At 31.0% G+C, this 22,019-nt stretch overlaps 1 protein-coding gene across 1 annotated transcript in view; it reads right to left on the bottom strand.

Annotated features, from left to right (window-relative positions):
• Cap-G (Chromosome associated protein G) overlaps positions 1-14,214 on the bottom strand; it is a 53,199-nt gene extending 38,985 nt beyond the window's left edge. The window contains exons 1-8 of the mRNA XM_067276918.1: positions 14,186-14,214; positions 10,343-10,452; positions 9,195-9,419; positions 3,700-3,928; positions 3,402-3,632; positions 1,196-1,388; positions 416-568; positions 234-344 (exon numbers count right to left, since the gene is read on the bottom strand). Coding sequence (XP_067133019.1) covers positions 234-344; positions 416-568; positions 1,196-1,388; positions 3,402-3,632; positions 3,700-3,928; positions 9,195-9,419; positions 10,343-10,426 — 1,226 coding nt within the window. The 5' untranslated portion in view covers positions 10,427-10,452; positions 14,186-14,214. The remainder of the gene's footprint in view (positions 1-233; positions 345-415; positions 569-1,195; positions 1,389-3,401; positions 3,633-3,699; positions 3,929-9,194; positions 9,420-10,342; positions 10,453-14,185) is intronic.
• Between the last annotated feature and the right edge of the window lie 7,805 nt (positions 14,215-22,019).

Genomic DNA, 22,019 nt, shown 5'->3' with positions numbered 1-22,019 from the left:
AAAAATTCTTTGAAATTTAAATTTCAAACATAAATTATTTTAATGTTAACAGTTAGATATAATTTTTAAAAAATATAACAAAATTAAGTTCTCTGTAGAACTGGTGCAGTACTAAATTAATCCAAAATTGATTTTTTCCTAATATTTTGAATTAATTAACCTAACAGTTTATTTTTGTTGTTTTAAATATGATACCAAGTTTCACAAAATTCTTTGAGAAAATAAAAAGTTACCTTCCAGCTTGATCTGAAAATTCACATTCTGAAATTAAGTTTATCAGTTGACAACTGATAAAGCAATGATCCAATAGTTTTTCAGTGTCACTCTGTGATTGAAGTATATAACTGGAAAAAAGTTAATTTTTATGTAAAATTATTTTCAACATCTAGTAATTATAAAAATGCATCTAAAATACCTTTCAACAAAATCACAAAATGACACAAGATTTGGCAATATTGAATCTAAACATTCATCTGCAGCTGGCGTCTTTAGAGATTTGAGATATTTACATAAGCAATACCAATAAAATGCATTCTCACATGAAATCTCATCCTTAGGAATCATATTTCTGTAAGAAAAACAATTATGTTAAAAATTATAAACTATAATTTTTATATTGAAATATTTCCAATTTTATGTTAATAGTAGTAGAATATTATTTGTAATATTAATTTATATTTAAATTACTTAAAAATAATTTTGGAATATTTCCATTCACAAAATTCTCAATTTATATCCTACAGATTATTTATTCTCCAAAAATAAACTGACATTAAAAAAATATGATTTAAAAAGACTAAGCATGATGCAATAATAAAATTGATGGCACTAAATTTAAATTAATTTAAAAAACATTGCCAACAGTTCTATGAATAAACACAAAACTTTGTTTTCTAAGATTGTTCTGAACAATTTTAAAAATTTTAATGTTATGTATATTCTCTATACGAAATCTAATACATTTATATTTTAAACATTTTTTAACAACTTAGTCACATAAAAAAAATTTTAAACAATAATAAAATTTTGAATTAAATCTAAGTGTACAAAATTTATAAATAAATTTTTTTTTAAAACAAAAGAAATTTTCTGTAAATAAATTAAAATTATTTACTACTTATAAATTAAATTTTTTATACAAATAATAGGAAATTAGAAAAAAATCATAATAATAAATGAAATATTGCATACTTACTCATTATTTAAAATGTTGCATTGTTCAGTTAATGTTTCTAGTGTTTTCATAGAAAAAATAGTAATTAGAGCTTTTTCACTAATTTCTTCAGATTCTTGTACATCAAGACATTGTAGAAACTTTACTATATCATTTTCACACAATTCCAACCAGTTTAAAAGAAGTTTTTTTTCTACAGTACTACGTACAATCTCTAATAAAAATTTATAAAGTTTTAAATAAATGTAATTATTTTCATTCTATTATTTCTTAAATTCATTATTAAATTTACATACTATATAGATCCTATAATATCAAATAATAATGAATGTTTATACAAAACTTTACAAAACAAAATTGATAAAGCCAAATAAAAATACCAATAAAACAGTAAAAAAATCTTAATATAGAGTTGATTGATAGAAGTTTGAATTAGGAACAGTTTTCAAAAAGTTTTACATCATCCAACAATACGTATTCATTATCTACAACTGATTTGCAAACTCTCTCCTATTCAGACAAATGATTCTGTATACTCTGAAATCTATGCTGTCAGCTGTCTATAAGTCACTCCAATACATAAAAGGTTAATAGTATTCTCAGAACAACAGTAACTCCAATAAAACAGTTTTTAAGTTTATTACTTAAGAAATTTGAGTTTTATTTGTTATTTAGATGATCTTTTAACTTCACACATTATTTTTATGCAATTCCTTTTTTTTTCTTTTAAATGTTTTAAATTAAAAAAATAGAATAACTACAGGATCATTGTTAACAATAAAACTTGCAAAATTTAACTTTTTTTTTTTAAATGCTTTATACTCCAAAAATTCTAAATTGAGTAACCAGCAACTTCAAGAATTGTTTTGGACCCAAATATTGAAATGTGGACTCAGCATATCCTTTAATTGTTACTTGGATTCAATACTACATCTAAAATTGCATTCCAAAATCTTTTTATATCAGTGACTGATGACTGATCTATAACATCATGCCAGTCATCATCTCCTTCTACAGAAGTATTTATCATCATCATTATCAATGTCATTCTCAAAAATATGTATTTTTCATTTTTTGTACTATTGTCATCATCATCATCATCACTATTGCCTTTAGTATCATAATCACTTTTATTTTTCTCTATTGTACTGTAGTATCACTTAAATACTATAGTATTGTTCTACATGGTTAAAAATCAAATTAGTTTTCACTTTCAGTATTTTCATAATCTTAACAAGTTTCTCTTTTTACATTCTTTATGCATGAAAAAATCAGGCAATGACTTAAAAATTTAATTCAATTAAAAAACCTTTTATGACATATTTTCTTTGTCATAGTTCCAAAAATTAAATGCATTATTATATTATATTTTGCAAAATGAAAACATTTCAAATATTTTTTTCTGCTAATAGATATTTCTCTTGCTAAATTGCAAAATAATTGAAAATCTTCTCTATCAGGCATATTTTCTAAAACAAAAACAGTCATTATTTTAAATTACTGGTAAAACATTATCTACTCTCTTCATATAGGCCTATGTTACCATTTTGATAAATATATATGTTTTTGAAATTGTTTTACTATTTTAACAGAACTAAAATGAATATATTTAATTAGAGAGTATCATTATAAAAAAATTCTGCTTATCCTTTTTACAATCTTGTTATTTTCAAAGAAAATTAATAAAATATACAATACAACACAATGGATATTTAACATAAATAAATTACTTTTTAATTTTCTTATATTTTTCATATATTAATATCATTTTAATATTCTCTAGTATTTTCAAATATGTCCTTAAGCTTTAGAAGAATTAATATAATTTCTTCAGCACTTATAAAAAAACTGAACTTTCAAAAACTTTAATATTCTTCATTTTCAATATTTAAAAATCATTTTGAAGTTATAAAACCATTCTGAAAAGGAATCATGAAATCAAATTATCTGTGAAAACAAACTTTTATACTAAACTTGTCAAAATCAATTATCTTAATATTAAATAATTTTCAAATAGTTCTGATGTATTCTGCATTTATAGTTAAAATGTATAGCTTTTTAATATAAACAAAATTTTCCATAACTATTTAATAACATTGTTAATAAGATTGAATAAATATAATTTTCCATTTCATTTATCATCTAAAAATTAATATGTATAAATAAAAATAATCATAAAATTTGCAATAATTATACTTGTAGCAAGTTCATTTAAAATATAGAATACCTGATCTGTCATTTAATCCCCTCTGCAATAAAAGAATTCTCTGAGAAATGGAGAGAGATTTAATATGTATTCTTTCAGCTAAACAAATATAAGCAGCTCGACGGACTATATCCTTAACATCTTTTGTCCGATCAATTATTGGGAGTAATGTTTTAGATGATGCACCAATATTAAGTATAACAGCTCTTCTTACTTCAGCACAAGGATCACATCTCAAGTGATATATATATGCTAATAAACAAGAATTAATTAAATATTAAAATTTTAATTTGATTTCTTAAAATATCATCAACATTACCTTCTATAACAGGACATAACTTATTTGATGGATCTTGAAGGCGTGAAAGAGCATGTACAGCTTGAGTTCGGACATTGTTTCCTTTATCTTGAAGTCGCTCTAGCATACTTCGACAAAGTTTCTCATGTAAGATGACATCAATATCTGCTTCAGCATGAAGATTGGTAAGTAATTTGTTTATTAAATAACATACTCGATACCGTACAGCTTGATCTTTTGCACAATGAATCTGATAAAAATATTTCAATCATCAGTATTTTTCAATAACAAATTTATTTTGCTGATACTCATGTACAGTATATTCAATAAGTTTTACAAAACCTTTCACTCTTTTTCTAGCAAGATTTCTTTAATTGATTAGATAAGAGAACAAATGCTTTCAGCTATTGTTAACTGATGTTCCAATGTTGCAGAACCTGAAGAAGGTCATTCAAAATAGCTGAAAGCATTTGTTCTCTTATCTAATCAATTAAAGAAATCTTGCTAGAAAAAGAGTGAAAGGTTTTGTAAAACTTATTTAAAGAAGTTTTAGCTTTTCATGCATAGAATAGTACAGTATATTCATCTCTATGATGGTTAATGTCCATGCCAATGCATATTTATTTTAACTTATATACAAACTATATATCTATGAAGCTATTAAAACTTATTAATTAATCTGTATGAGTAGGGAATTACACTAAGTCCTTGCTTAACATCATTTCATTATAATGTTATTAAGGAACAATACCAGCACATTTGTAATCACTTATAATTATCTAGTTCTCAAATTTTCTTTATAAACAGTAAAATTGATTATATGAGGTAGAAAGTAAATACTGGAAGTTGCAAACACAATCCAATTAGAAGAATGTTAACCAAATTAGATTTGCTTATATCAATTAGCCCAGTGTTTCTCAAAGAGTGTGCTGCGGAAAATTAGTGCACCGCAAAATCTTAAAAAACGTCATAAAGTTTTTATTTTAACCTCATTGTCTGAATATATGTACAATTCCATTAATAAGAATAAAGTACACAAAGGATCTTTTTATGATGAACTGAAACTGACATATCCAAATACAGAGGTGTCTGCATTCAGGCACCAACACTATATCAACCAATCATCTGTCACTTGCAGACCACGTAAATTGAACTGATGCAATACTGTATAAGTGTACAGTGCTCCTGAATTATCTCAGAAATTCAAAATACAGTATCCCGTCTCTAGTCTCTCTTGTTTTCTGTGAGTTATATGTGTAGGCGAGCAGCATATTACATGTTTGTATATATTATGTTAATATTTTCATATTAAACTGTTTGTGTTGTAAAGTAAATAATTTAGGTTTAGGTGATTTATTAAAGTAATTTAAATGTATATAAAAATTATAAATTCTACAAAACCATTTCTTTTTTTATTATGAAAAACTGAAAATGGATATACAAAAATTTTAAAATAAAAACAAAACTATTGATGTCAGCAACAGTAGTTCTGCAGCATACACAGCAGATACAAATACATCCATTGAAAATAGTCATAATATGAACAATGTGCCAATGAATCTCAACCAAGATCAAAAATTAGTGCAAGAAAATATAATGAAGATTACTTAAATTTTGGCTTTATGCGGACAGGGGACAAATTTCCTCTTACCTTTGCATGTTGTATATGGACATAAAAAAGCAAATAGTGCAATGGTCTCTAGCAAGCTAAAATGCCACATGGAAAAAGTTCATCAAAATTTGATATCTAAAGACAAAAGGTATTTTGAATGATTAATGACATATAGTGCCAAACAAATACAAAAATTTGAAAACAGAATAAAAGTGTCTGACAAAGCACAAATTGCCTCCTATGAAGCACTGCAACTTATTGCACAAAAAGGGAAACCACATTCACTTGGAGAAATGTTGATTGGCAAAGATGCAGAAGCTGAAATAAATAAAATTCCTCTTTCCAATAATACTATAAGTAGAAGATTAATTGATATAGTAGAAAATGTTCAACAAAAACTTGTTGGTCAAATTTTTGCTCTGCAAATAGATGAGTCAACAGACACCAGCAGAAAAGCACAATTAATGGGATTTGTTGATTCATTAACAAAGATTTAATCAAGAACCAATTTTTATTTTGTCAAGAATTGCCAGGAATAACGACAGGAAGGAAAATATTTGTGTAGATAACTTTTTCGAAAAGACAAAGTTATCATGGAATTTTTGTACAGACATTTGTACAGATGGTGTTGCATCAATGATTGGACCTGAGAAAGGTTTTTTGGCATTTGCAAACCAAAAAAATTCAAATCTTATTTCTACACATTCGTTATTCATCGAGAAGCTTTAGTAGGCAAAACTCTCCAGACAGAATTAAGCATTGTACTAGATGACGTAATAAAAATTGTTAACTATATTAAAAGCAGACCTTTAAAATCACAAATTTTCAAAGAATTATGTGACAGCATGGAATCTAACTACAATTGTTTATTACTATATAATGATATTCATTGGCTTTCTAAAAGAAAAGTTTTAGTCGATGTATTTAAATTGCAAGCAAAACTTTATAAATTTTTAAAAAATGAAACAAGTACCACAGGAAAACAAAAAAATTGTATGAAAATACAAAAAATTTATGATTGTTTTAACAATGAATTGTGGTATGCAAAACTGGCTTACATTGAACATATATTTGCACATCTTAATATTTTAAATATTAGTTTACAAGGATGAAATGAAAATATCTTAACATCAACAGATAATTTAACTGCTTTTGATTAAAAAAAATTATGCTTGTGGATGAATAAACTTGATAAAAATAATTTAGCTATATTTCCTAAGATTCTGAACAGATAAGAAATTTTCTTGCACCAGTGGTGAAAAACCATTTGGATTTGCTTCAAAAGGCAATGAAAACATATTTTTCATCTATTAAATCAGAAAAATGTGACTGGATTTGAAATCCTTTTATTAATGATACATCAAACTGAAATCTTTGTCTTGAAGAAGAGGAAGAACTGATTTCCACTTCATCTGATCAAACATTAAAATCAAACATTTGGAATTTCATTTGGATACTTTTTGGCTTTCAGTCAGAAATGAATAGTTATCTAAAAGAGCAATAAATATTTTACTCCAATTTTCTACATCATATTTATGTGAGTTAGGATTTTCAACTCTCACTAACATGAAAAATAAAAAATGATTATGATTGGAAAATGTCAAAGATGAACTGCAAGTTGCTTTGTCTGAAATAAGAACTGATATAGCAGAAATAACAAAACATTGTCAATCACATATTTCACATTGACTAATTTTTTACATAAAAATTCATCTCTATCAAATCTATATATATAATTGAGATGGGTTGATAATTATAAGCGCAGAGCCCAAATGGTTAGGAGTTGAAAGTTGAAATTTGATACACAGGTAGGGTATCTCATGAGAATGTACGTACACTAAGAAGGGATTTTTCAAAATTCCCCCGCGGGGGAGAGGTTGTTAACAATAAAAAAGAGAAAGTGATGCGCAAGATTTACGGGTGCTGGACAAAAAAAAATAAATAAATAAATAAATAAATAAGAGAAGCATCACAAAAATTTAAAGAAAAGAACCCTGAAACAAACAAAAGAGCTGTAAACAGTGGAGGGTAAAAAAAGTGTATTCCTTAACAATGGAAGTGTTAAAAGAAAGCAATGTGCAAGATTTATAAGCACAAATGCAGTTTTTTGCAAATATAATCTCTCTACACACTGAAATTTGAAATAATTAAATAACTTCCTTCTAACCTTTTAACCGGTGTCAATCTATAACGGCCTATACGAAGAAGCATGAAGAAGAGCCCAGGAGGGGCTGTGAAAACGTTTGCGATTCTAAAAATAGATCGACACCAGTTAAAAGGTTAGAAGGAAGTTATTTAATTATTTCAAATTCCGGTGTGTAGAGAGATTATATTTACATAGCGATGCCAGCTAATGAATATTGAAAAGCAGTTTTTTGCATTTTTGCGGAAAATCAAACATATTTTTAGACCAATTAAAAATTCTCTAATTAGTCTGAACACAGGTGAACCTAATTCTTGCATTCTGTGAAAATGGGTAAGATTGGCTATAATGTAATAATCTTAATCCATGCTATCGTTACTTTTTGCCTGAGCAATGCCGGGCTTATCTGCTAGTATTTGAATAATTTAAAGCTTTGTTGAAGGCATACATATTTTCTTTTGTAATTATTTATTTAATTATTTTTATATTTTATTTTGGTTGTGAGAATTGATTGTATAACACAGATATAATGTAAAGTATAAATCAAAATACTGTTAATATTATTTTTCATTCTATTTATTTAATTTAGATTTCTTCTTCTATGATTATGTAAGTGTGCAGCAAATTCTTCTTCTTTGGAAAATGTGCCACGAGAGTAAAAAGATTGAGAAACACTGAATTAGCCTATGATAAAATTGGTTTCATTATACATCATTTTCAGTTAATATCATGGTTTCCAAGAATCTATTGGCAATGTTATGGAAGGAATTACTGCATATCGAAAATTTTCTTCCTATTTCATTTATTGATTTTTTCTATAATTTTCTTTATGTAATGAGATAGTAATAAAATTATTATAATTATTACATATTACCATGAACATTTAACTTTCAAAGTCATTGATTTTCAGAGTCTACTGAACACACTATTTCCAATGGTACCAGTTTGTTTCACAAAAGGATTGCTTTACCATAGTGCTTAATAAATTGATACAAATAAGTTAGCGTTCTCAACCAAGAATATAGTGTCTACATAATCATTAATAAGGGTTGATAATTTGGTAATTTTATATTTTTGTCATTCATCTTCCATTTTCATTTAATCAGTTGCTGCATTTGTAAAGGACTGATTTTTTTTCAATAAATTTAACTTTATTAGATTATTTTCAGTTAGTAAACTGAAATAAATACTTAAAATTTAATAAAGTTTTTGTTATAAATAAACAATTGATAAATTTATACTCATATAAAATAGTATAAGAGAAACTGGAATCGTAAGAATATAAATAACAGGAATTTCTCATTTTAATGAAACAAAAACACAAGTATTTCATTATTAAAATAAAGCATAATTACGTAAAAATATAAATTTATTTATTTTGTGATGTCAAATACCTCTATCTGACAATCTTTTTTTCCAATTCTGAGATTTTATTCTGCTAGTGAACAATGAATATTAAAACTCTATACAACTGGATATCTAAACCCTCACATCTGATGATTTTGAAACTTATGTTTTAGTATTCAAATAGTCCATGAGAGACCTAAATTATGAACAAAAAGTAGTTTCATTCTTATTGCTTTTAACTCTGTCTTAGGCATGTTTAGAGGAATAAAATTCATAGACTTAGTTTATGAATTTTTATAGACTTACTTTATGAATAGTTTATTAAAAATATATATATTTGAGTACCAACAAGTTAGAAAATTATGTACTTTCAAGGTTAAAATAGACAAATATATTACATGAAAAATTTCTTACCTCAATCAAATATTCAAACAACTTATTTAATAGGTGATTCTGTGAATGTTCTATATTATTACTTTTATTTTCATCATTTTCAATTTCTTCCTCCTCCTTATATAATTCAGCAACAAACTTTGAAACAAATTCTATTGTTCTTTCAACAGCAGGATGATGGTGTGAAATCACAAGAGAATGTTTTAAATATGAAATAAACTCTGACAAAAACTCATCAAATGGAGTCTATAAAAATAAAAAAATTAAATTTGCAAATCAAATTAGTAAATAGATAAAATATTAATATTCATTACTATTAAATAAAAAAAATTGACCACTTTAAAAAAATTTTATTTTGTTGCTATATTGAAATTGTCATCTTAATTGATAACATGAAGGCTTAAATGCCAGAAGCAAAATTATTAATCATCAAACTTTCTTCATAAACAATAAAACTTATTCTATGAGGCAGAAAATAAATGCTGGAGATTGCAAACACAATCCAATTAAAATAATATTAACTGAATTATATCTTGTTTACATTATTCAGCCTATAGTAAAATTGGTTTTGTTTTACATCTTTTCACTTAACATCACAGTTTCCAAGAGTCTATTGACAACATCAAGTGAGGACTTGCTATATTTTGTTTCTTTAAAATTTCTTTCTTATGCTTAATAAGACAATCATATGCAATTATTTTTTACATTTATATCATTGTACAATATTTGATACTAGACTCCATGTCACTTCCATGTCATAATAGTAATGATATCCAAGAATAAACTAGAAAATGTGAAAGCACCAGGGTTTAAGTGGAATATTTTGTTTTGATATCCAAAGAATGATCATACTAGATGTATAACATATATTTAAACATTATATAAATATATTTTTAGTATTTAAATTTACTTGAATTACATAAATGTATATTTTTATTTCTTTAAATAGAGTAATAAAGTAAATTTATTCTTTTCTAAAGACAGAAATTGAATTCATTTTAATATTCATTTATAATATTTAGCTTTATAACAACATCAACTCCTAATCCAATTTAATTGATTAGAGCAAAACCCTCTATCTCTAGTCAAATTCATTAGTAACTAATTATTCACTTAGTCTAAAAATAGCCCAATTATTTAGTTTTAAGTAAACACTTAAAAATACTTACATTTCTGAAAATATTTTTAAGAGAAAGAATCAACTTTGGATGACTCTGTAATCTGCTTTGACAATTTTCAAATATTTCATTCATTTTCAATTCTTAGGTAGAGAAGTTATCTAAAAGTAATATTTTTAATTATTAATAAATAATAATAATAATAATCAGGTCATAAATACTAAAAACTACAGAAAACACATACTCAAAGATATAACACTCACAAATGACACATGCAAAAAATGTCATGTCATGCCAGAAACTATACAACACATCACTTCTGGTTGCAAGCTCTTGGCACAGACAGATTATCTACACAGACATAATCAAGTAGCAAATATAATACACCAAGAGCTTGCAAACAAACACAAATTATTAGACATCCACAAGCTATACTACAAGTACATTCCACAGACAGTATTGGAAAACAACACGCACAAAATGTACTACGACAGAGCCATAATCACAGATAAAACAATTTACCACAACAGACCAGACATCACACTCATTGACAAACACAATAAAATCACATACATTATAGACATATCCATTCCAAACACTCACAATATACAAAATGCATGCACTGAAAAAATTAGCAAGTACACAGAACTCGCTCAGGAAATAAGGCATCTGTGGAGGATAGATAGGGTGCTTATTGTACCTGTTGTTCTCTCCTCTACAGGTGTCATACCACACACACTACACAAAAGCCTGGGCACATTACAATTGAATAGAAACTCATACATCACACTACAGAAGGCCACTATATTGAATACATGTCATATTGTGAGAAAATTCTTGAATACAGACACACACACTGATACACTTCTTTAATTTCTGTTTTGGTTACTATGCCTTGACTTTGGTCCGGCATAGTACACAGCCACCGGTGTTAACCGAGTATATCTCACTTAACCCAACACATAATAATAATAATAACTCTCCCATGGTCACCACCTGGTCATGGTGGGAGAGTCCAGTAATTTTACTGATCCATAGGGCAATGCAGACTGGAGCACAAGCTCCTGGTAGGGACATCCATGCCAGTAAGGTCTATGGCAGTGTTTCTCAACCTCTAATGAATTGTCGCTCCCTTCAATAAAACCGCTACATAGTATCGCCCCCTTCACTTCGAAAAAATTTTGTTGGGCATTAGCCTCAGCCCTCAAATTCATATTGCATTGAATAGACTAGTGACTAGTATAATGTTATTTGTATAATTATTGTACGATATAACAAATAAAATATCTAATTATTCTTAATATAATGTTTTACTATATTGCCCAAAAAATTGTTTTTTTGCCCCCAAAATATAAATTATTACTAATTGCCCCCAACATGGAAAATCGCCCACATGCGGGCGATATCGCCTCTGTTGAGAAACACTGGTCTATGGGGAGAAATGAAACTATGAGTGACCACACCCACATTCTGTGGAGATATTTATCATGATAGTAACCAGATCTAAGTTTGATACTGGCTCAGACATCTCCTGGGTTAGGCAGAGGCTCACGTTTGAAAAATATGCCACAGTCTCCTTTGATTACTGGTGGGAAAAGCAGCACCAGCTCAAGCATGGCTACAGAGCCCTCAACAGATGTGAGGAACCAGCCTAGCCTTGGTGTTTCTTTGACAATTCATGAAATGGGCAATGGAAATGAACAAGTTTATAATCCATACTATACCATCATAAAACTCAAAACAAACATGACAGCATACAGACAACAACTACACCATAGATTCACACAACAATATCCTCATCTCACTGTCACTAAACAAAGGGTTGTTGATCAAAAAAGAATAAAATATAAAAATAGATATATGAAGAATATGACGTACAATAACAATCTGTTCTGAAAACCAATAGGGAAGAGAATTTTACATTCATACATCAGTCTTCTTTCATCAATTCAAAATTATAAACTGCATGCTTGACAAAGCATTCAATAATAAATTTAATATTATTTACTTATATTAATAAAATTAAAATAATATAATGTTTTATTTAATATTAGTAATATAATGTTCTTTTATTTAATAATAAAAATAATTATTATTATTAAGTAATTTGAATAGTCTAGTGTATAAATGAAAAACAAAAACCACCTATTGGCATTACAAGTAAATATGTTTAATTAAGAAGTATGAGCACTTTTGACAGTACATAACAGTGTATTCAATCAACATTTTATAGTCTTTAAAAATATTTACTATTGTCTTATAAATCTATATATTTTACATTGTTAAGAATTATGTTATATTAATAGTATACATGCAACTATTCCTTTCTGACAAATGAAAAAGGCAAAATTTAAACCAAATCAAAACTATTTCCCAAACAAAAGATTAGAATAGAAAACATTGTTTTAAATATAATTAAATCTCTCTTTAATGCTGCTTGCAACCTATTAAGATCATACACCACAACCAAAAAAGATTAAAAATTTTTTTAAAAATCTCTTAATGCAGTGATTCTCAAAGTGGGGGTCATGAAAAATATTTGGGGGGGGTCACTGAAAAATTGATTCTAGATCAAATTTTTTCAAATATTTTATAAATTTACTATGGATTCATGTTTAGAAATAATAGAAATAAAAGCTATATAAAATAATTTTTACTTAAATAAATGGCACATATAAATAATAAAAAGAATATAAATATTTAAATACGAGCTTAACCCCCTCCCTCCGGGATGTTTTTCGACACATACTCATTCTTCGGGGGTCCTTTGAAATTTTTAAGTGCAGATCGGGGGTCGTGTCCAAAAAGTTTGAGAAACACTGTCCTAATGTACACAGCAACTGGTATCAATTTTTTCATGTTTACACAAAGTTATGTACGCATTTATATTTTCCGAAAGTATTTTCGGTACATTTGAGTATCCAGATAAAAATTACAGTTGAAAAAACACAAATACAATTTTTGTTTAGGAAATTGTATTTGTGTTTTTACAAACAATTATTTTATCTTTGAATTTATTAGATATTTGTGTAATGAATAGTGTTGCCACCTTTTCAAAAGTGCTGACCTGGACAGCAGGTCAGGTTTGTTCAAACAGAAGTCCACGATGCATCACAATGTTATTTTACCATGCAAAGAATAATGTGCACGGCAGTTCTAAACCAGTTAGGGACTTGTGTAGGAGCAACTTAAATTAAGAAATGAAATAACTTAGCTTTAGCTTTAAAAAGCTGAGAAGCAAAAAAAAAAAAAAAAAAATTCAACAGGTTGCTACAAAATCCCAGATTAATAGTTAACCTGGACAATGAATTAAAAACTGGATGGGTGGCAACACTAGTAATGAATGTTAATCTCAAGCAAATCTGGGGGTCAAATGTATTGATATAGCTAGCATAGGCAAAACTGTCAGGTTTCATACTATTTACAGCTATTAGGTCAATGTTTGTGAGCGGTTATATATTTTACAGAGTCAATAAATTTATTCTATAATCTTTTGAGATTAAAAGGAACAGTTGTTTTGGTCAAAGTCTACCTAGGGTAGTCACTTCCGACTGTTCGTAGTCACGACGGACTCCTCCCGGAGGGGAGCGCCGAATGTTCAACGTCACTATTGAATCACGGTAGTTCTTGAAAACAAAAAAAAAAGTCTACTAAAAATATAGTTAATCTAACCTAACAGAAGCTCCGCTATTGGGACTACCTAGGTAGAATTTAACCGTTGTTTTTTATAATAAACCCTTTCATTAATTTTTCTCACTGTTCTTAAAGTTACAATTATAACATTGTAATTAACCGTTAACAAAGATACTAATGTTATAGTATTGTGAGTTATATGTGAAGTTAGTTTTATATCAAATATGGTTTACACAGCGAATAATAAAACTGACAACCAACCTTACTGTTGAACATTGTTTTCCCTTTTCAAGAAATCCCGCTAAATGGTAATAAAATAGCGCCACCTGTTTTTTTGAATAAATGACATTTTAAACTTTTTCTAGAATCTGAATTAGAAAGTCTTATAATCTATATAATTTCTTCAAATAATTATTAATTATATTAAAATATATTTCTAACTCGTGTAATTGATCTATTCAATTCTATTATCTCCGAATGTAAACATTTTTAAAAAGCTCCATCTGCCCTGCGGGCATTAAGATAATAGCGAGGTTGAGACCGAAGTTTTAAACGCGAATACGTGTACGTCGGACGTTCAGCGCCGCTTTTCTGTAAGCCTAGAAGTTTGACAATGACGTTTGGAATGTCGACTACGATTCCACTGACTTTCAAACATTGTCAAACTTCTAGGCTTACAGAAAAGCGGCTCTGAACGTCCGACGTACAGTACACGTATTCGCGTTTAAAACTTCGGCCTCAACCTCACTAATGCCCCGTTTTCATGTTTATCAAGAGTTCGGCCCAAATTGCAAACTCGTATTCGTTAAATATAACCGTTTCGGCAGTTTTTTCGCCTCAAGAGAGACGGAAAAGATAATGCACAGCAGTGGCGTAGCTAGCATGGGTGACACCCGGTGCGGATATCGTGCTGTCACCCTTTTTAACTCTTTTATAAAACACTATTGAATTGTAATATTTTCACACTCGAGCAACTTGCACGATATAATGAATATGCGATGTCGCGACGTATGAGTTTATGAGTTTAGATTTATAGAATAAGTCATAGTAAGATTTTCAGCTGGTACGAGCCCTCGTGGCGTCTCCTCATAGCGAAGAAACTGTCATGTGAGGAGAGCCGTTGACTTTTTTTTTTTTTTTTTTAGGTACAGGCCTACCGGGTGTCACCCCTGCACGGGTAGCACCCGGGGAGGGCCCAAGGTCCTAGAATATATTCTAGGACCTTGGGGAAAGCCGCCCCGCCTCTGATGCACAGTCTTGATATATTCTTAATACGACGGCGCGAAGGCCGAGTGGTGGCACAACCTGTAGAATTTTATCTTTATTTCTTTTTGCTTCTCAGCTCTTTAATAAAGCATTTTATTCGTCAAAATGGTTTAACCGTTGTCTAGGACTTCATTTTCGTTCATTTCGTTTATTATAAAGGTTTTTCGGTATTTTTAATATTAACTTTATCCAGTTTGACGTTGCATTAATACGCGAAACCCGCAACCCCGACGGCGACCGATGAATCTTTGCGTAAAGCGAAATAATATTGGGCGAAATAAATCGAAATCCTAAGAATTTGATTGGTTTCATCCGATTAATATCTTTTTCGGCCTAAAAAGATATTTATCAACGTATTCAAACGAATTTCGGGCGATTTTCGGAGATGGTCAAGCCTCGAGACGTAAAATTTCAGAAGATCGTCTTTCACCTCTCCACGGTGGCCATTCTGCACCATGTAAATGCAAAAGATAATTTATTTATCAAGTTCCAAACACAAAAAAATGGTTGATGCAAAATTTAAAAAGAAAAAAAATTATAAATTAATTTTAAAAAAATAAAATTGATTTTTTTTAATTCGAATTTTTACGTAATTCGAACATTGTTGACGCATCTTTTAACGTTTGTTCGAAATTCGTCACTCATGACGATTCGCAGTTCGACTGTGTTTCTTGTTGTGGTCGGACGTGCTTTTGTTGTGCTCTTCGATTGCGTGCTGTTTTTTGCGGTTTGAGGACTTTTGCAGAGAAGATTAAAGATTTTTCAGGTAAGTCTTAGTCCATATTGACTTTAGACATAAGAATTTATTTAATATTACTTGAAGGATCGGTCCCAGAAGACATCTCGGCACATCATTTGATGGTCGGCCGTTTGCGCTTCGGATTCGAATCTTTTAGATTTAAAAAGGCAGCTGCGGTCAGCATTTTGCTCTTCTCGGAAGAATTTAAGCATTAATTTAAGCTTTTGTTTTCACCGGACTAATTGCAAACTTTCTTTTTTTACAGGATGACGACGTTGGTGCGGCTTTGGAGGAGGTTCCGGCGGAGGCAGACGGTGGCGCCGGAGGGAGGGGGTTCCTCGGATGTAGAAAATGACAGCTCGTCCGAGTTGACATTTTCTGCTTGGTCGCGTTCTACCCGTTCGTCCGCGACGGCGACGCCACCGCCTTTCCGAAGTCAGAACGGGAAGGAATCGGAGGAGAGAGCCGCCAAAGTTGAGGGACCGCGCTGTCCGTGGTTTCGTTGCTGCGGACGGCTGTGGTTCCCTTGGCCTAGGCGGTGATCCTCTTCGATTTCCTCTTCTTCACCCAGATGCGACTTTCTTACCGGACTCGACACCTTTTCCCGGACGTGAGTCTTTTACTCGGTCGTGACCCACGGACTTGTCTCCCGAACAAGTCCGTGGAACATTCCAAGTAAATGCGAATCCGGGATAAAATTTTACAGTGCGAAATTTTAGGTTTACAATTTTTTAAATTGCAGCTTAATCTAAATAAACAAAGTGATGCTCACTAACGTTATTAATTTAATTTAATTTGACATTCGGGAGAACAAGTCCGACAACAACGGATTTGACTCCCGATTGTGACCACCCGGACGTGACATTTCTACTCACCGGACGCGACATTCGGCCGACCTTTCTTCCGAAACAGCTGTTATGAGGATTGAGCTTCCGGTTAGGGTAGGTTAGATTAGGCTAGGCTAGGCCAGGTCAGGTTTTTCGCTCTTCTCATAACACTGTTTGGGAAGAAAGATTGTCTGATAAAGGTAATAATATTAACCTTAGGTAATAAATGAATGAACTTCTCGTTTTCTCACTCCCTTTGTGTTTTCTAGGAACATTTGGGAGGGAGAAGAATCTCCCTCCCCAACTTTACCACCAAGAGGACCAAGTGGACAAGTGCATATTTTCCGAAATCTCCGACGGTAAGAACTCTTTCGTTTCATTTTTTAACACATCTTATTCTCGTATTGTAATTTACTGTTTTTCTGTTTATTAAAGACATGCTGAAGATGTTCTTCGATTACACACACACACGCGCGCGCGCACGGACATAACATCACTGTACACGAAGATATACACCGTTTAACCTTTACTCGAATTCTCGCACTCACGCACTTATACGCCAAGCGCCTCGTTCTGTGTAATTCCAAACAATGAAACAACCCGAACACTCGCTTCCCACAAATCCAACCCCTGGGTCCTCGTCCCGGGAAGTGGAAACGCCAATTTTAAAGATTAAAAGACTTTAAATTGGCGGCCGAAGGGGCTCTGGTAATTACACATCTTGCATGGATTAAACAGAATTTTACACATTAGCATGAATAATCTTTTTATAGAAGGACAGACTAACCGACGGACGACAGTGCGAAATTTTAGGTTCACAATTTTTTAAATTGCAGCTTAATCTAAATAAACAAAGTGATGCTCACTAACGTTATTAATTTAATTATTCATATTTAAATAAATTATTATATACACATACGTATGTATTATATTTGTATATTAATTAATACTTTGTGGCCCGAGGAAATTATTTCTCGTGTTTCAGTTTTTAGAACATTTATTTAATGTGGAATGAATTTCGTTTCTCACGGTAGCTGTTGTTGAAGAAATTTCTGATAATGGAAAATACTACAATATGTGGGAGGCGATGTTGACCTGCAAGAAGAATTCTTTTTTTTGTCGACGCCACCAGGACATGTTTTGGACTGTTAGCCACCTGCGTGCTACACATATTTGACCGCCTCTATCAATGCTGATGAGTAAATTCAAAACCCAAACCAACCCATGAGAGCGTACTATCGATAGTTTCATATAATTGACAGGGGGTAAAAAAATCCATTAAAATATTTGATATATATTAATTTTAATTTTATTCAAATCAAACCTCCCCGTTGATAATAGGCTCCTTTCTGCGCCGCCATGAAATAGAAGCTGCAAACTAAAATGAAATATTTCTCATTTAGTATATGAATATGTGTATATAAAAATTTATTTAAATTAACAACGTTGGTGCGCACCTCTTTGTTTATTTAAATTGGGCTACAATTTGAAAAAATTTAAGAAATTTATGAAATATGCGTGTTATAGGTTAGTTACGTAAACGTTAATTAAAGTGACATGTATTAAATAAGCGAATTTTATGAGTTTACCTGCCACAAAGAAAATATCGTGTACGTATTCTACACCAAGGAATCAAAATATTATAGTTGTTCTTGTATGGAAATGGAGAAAAGTGATGGGCCTACTGCTCGAAACGAACGATTTAATTTTCTTTTTATAGTCAAAAATCCCGGCAACGAGTTGCGCAACTTTCTCGGCTGTCGTGAAATTTTATTTAGAAAATAACTTTTGTGTCTTTAATACGATATAATAAATAGAATCGTGTGTGGCACCATCTGTTATGTGATTTTGTTATAAAAACAATTTCTGATCTTTCTACCCAGTTTATTAATATTTTATAAAGTTCAGGAAATTTCTTAAGAGATAAATTCAATAAATATATACTTTTGTACGTGGATCAATAAACAATGGCTTTTTATTTTTTTTCAAAGCCACATAGATTTATGGTTGTGGATTAATTTAATAAAACATTTTATATTCAATTTTAATCATTCAACAAATATATAAATTATGTAACTGTTAATTAGAAAAAATAACTGACTAAAAAGTCAAAGAAGCAATAGCATGTTTGCATAGTAAGTCGTATGCTGTTTTATTTTATCAATGTGATGTACAGTCTCGGAGAATTTGTACAACGTTAGTCGGGGAATGTCATGGAATTTAAAACAAAAATTTGAGTAGGAACCCTGTATATAGTTAATCCTGTTCCTTTAATTATCTTAATGCTAATGAATACAGCGAGAATTAATAATTTATTTATTTAAAGTAATAAATTTTAAGTAAAAATAAACGAATTTTTTAAAATAAAATTTTAACGAATTTCGGAAAAAGCATATTTTTGATCAGATATTTAATTAATGTTAAATAAACTCATACTTAGTTGAAGTCTTTGCAGACATATAATTTGAAATTTTATATGAAAATACAAATACAGTAGGACCTGCTTAAGGTGATCACTCTTGGAACCAAGACAAATGGTATGATTAAAGCTAAGTTATTTAATTTCTTAATTTATGTTGCTTCTAGCCAAGTGCCTAATTGGTTTAAAACTGGCTTGCACGTTATTCTTCGCATGGTAAAAGAGCATTACGCATGCGTTAGGGACTTCTGTTCGAACAAACCTGACCTTCCGTCCGGGTCAGCAATTTTGAAAAGGTGCCAACAATAGCCACAGACGTAAAAATGAATTAACTGAAGTGCCAACTCTAGTTTCGCCGACTTTTTCAGTGCCTACAAGATGGGAGCCTACCGCTCTGGGGAACCTGGATCGAATCCGGACGGGTCGAAAAATCCCTAGGAATTTTTCGGTGGAGACACACGTTCCTAACCTAACCTAACCTATTCTAATAATTATGGTAATTTATTAGAATAGGTTAGGTTAGAACGTGCGTCCCCACTGTTCCCTGTCTTCTGATTGCTGGAATCGGAGACGAGCCGCCACTTTCGATACTTAGGGTAACATTAACCTCGTTTTTTGACGGCCGGATGGCCGAGCGGTCAAGGTAACAGCCTACCGCTCTGGGGGACCCGGGATCGAATCCGAACGGGTCGAATAATCCCCAGGAATTTTTCGGGGGTGGTCCGTTCGGATATGACGAGCCCCGTCCCTCACCACCCGGTCGCCCCATTGTGGGCCTGGCCGAACCCATAATGGGCCTTCTAAAAGAGGCCCTCTTAGTGCCCACAGGGTGGAAAGAGTTAAAAAAACCTCGTTTTTTTATAATTAAATAGACTGTCTGAATAAATATTGCTCATCTAATTGATTGCCTTTTAATTTTATTTTAACCATTTTACTTGAATAATAATTCTAAATCAGTTCGTCCTAGGACAAACTAGTTTGATCTGAAATCGGGTTTGGCCGGTAACATATATAACAGAAGGAAAGTACGGCAATGGTCAAAAAATGATCTCGCAGATTTTTACATTTTTGGACTCAGGACACCTTGAAATGCAAAAAAATCGGATTTTTCTGTACGTATGGATGTTAGTGTATGTGTGTGGGGGGGCACGATTTTGTTCACCCTCTTTGAAGCTTATTAACTTCTGTGCTTTTTGCCGAAAATTCTGAAATTTTGCAGGAAAGTTTGTTTATTAGGGCAGGGGTTCCCAACCTTTTTGTACCTAAGAGCACATTCTAGAATACCGGCCGGACGGCGGGCACCATTTATTTTTTCAAGGTGAATTTATACTTGGACATAGTTAATAATACATACACATAATGTACAGAAAACATTTAATTCCAAAAATGTAATAAAACATACACAAGACTATTAACAATAATTTTTACAAAACAAGTAATTACTAAACAATGCATACAAAATCTACAGAGTATAAAAATTCTTTATAAAAAATATAAATCTGAAAGTAAATGTGATTTTTGGCATTGCATTTCATTGGCCATTGCTTCGTAATTAGGAGAGTATGATGATATTCCTGCTCGTAAGCAATCGTCAAGGTGTTCATCTGTAAGTCGTGATCTGTACTTTGATTTTATGATATTCAGAACGGACCGGTTTATTTCATTTCAGGTATGGGAAATTTGGTTGGTGAAGATTTGGCGGAGGGGAAAAAGAGATCGGTCGCATTTCGCTTTGTGCTTTTATCTGTGTTGGACGCCATTTCTACTTTTGAGTGGTTAATCATTAAAAACGAAAAAACTTTTACATAGCATTTTATTGAAAACCGAAATATTTTTATTTTTATCGTGGTCGCACAGCGGCGGGCACACGTAAAACGATCGGCGGGCGCTATGGTGCCCGCGGGCATAGGGTTGGGGACCACTGTATTAGGGGATTGATACTATTAAATTTTGGTGATTAAAGTTCGAGGGTATAAGGAGATAAAGGAGTCGTGTACGGTCGGACTTAATTATGATCTTACTCGTTATTAGCATTTACGATTATTTTTATAAAACCCACCCATACCCTCAAAATTAAGCTATTTACCATTTTATAATAGTTAAAAATATAAAAATTTTTTAATAAAATAGGATAACAGATGGCACCACCAAACGTTGTCGGGAAGTTAAGAAACTTGTCGCCGAATTTTGTGGTTAGCATTAGAAAAAAAATTCTATTTAGTGATAAATAGAAGCTAAATATTTGTGGCGTAAATTTTATTTTCTATAATGAACAGTGAAATTCATAAAAAACAGGAAATCATTTTACTCCATCTTCCAATTCTTTTTTACATTATTTCTTTTAAACATTAATGACAATACTATAAGTTCGATGGTCTGATGTCCAAGGCGGTTAAAGGCGTCAATCTAGGATCTAATCCGAATGTTTGAAAAAATTCCACAATCTTTCAAGGGTGGTCTGCCACAATGGGTCCCAACATATCTAGAACACACAAACCCCATTATGGGTCTGGCCAAATGCACGATGGACATTTGTTGGTTTGATAAAATGGTCTCCTTAGCGTTCACAGGATGGAAAGAATGAAAAAGAAAACACAATCAAATGTCTGAGTTTGGGTCCAAACCTATGTTCATGTCCAAAAAGCAACCATAATTGTCCATGTCCAATATCTCATTACTTTTACATTAATTTGTGGAATTTTTACTCCCAGGGGAAGACATTGCCTCATTTCTTCCCTCTGCAGATACCCATGCCCCTACTCCCATAATTTTATTACCTCCTACCCTATCCCTACAAAAATTTTATAGAAGTAGGAATCACTATGTCCCCTAAGTTTTCTCCAG

This window comes from Centruroides vittatus, unplaced genomic scaffold (genome assembly GCF_030686945.1).
Source record: "Centruroides vittatus isolate TY-2023 unplaced genomic scaffold, ASM3068694v2 contig_717, whole genome shotgun sequence".
Classification (NCBI taxonomy): Eukaryota; Metazoa; Arthropoda; class Arachnida; order Scorpiones; family Buthidae; genus Centruroides; species Centruroides vittatus.
The sequence above is the reverse complement of the archived record's forward strand: the minus strand, read 5'-3'. Positions and strand labels throughout refer to the sequence as shown.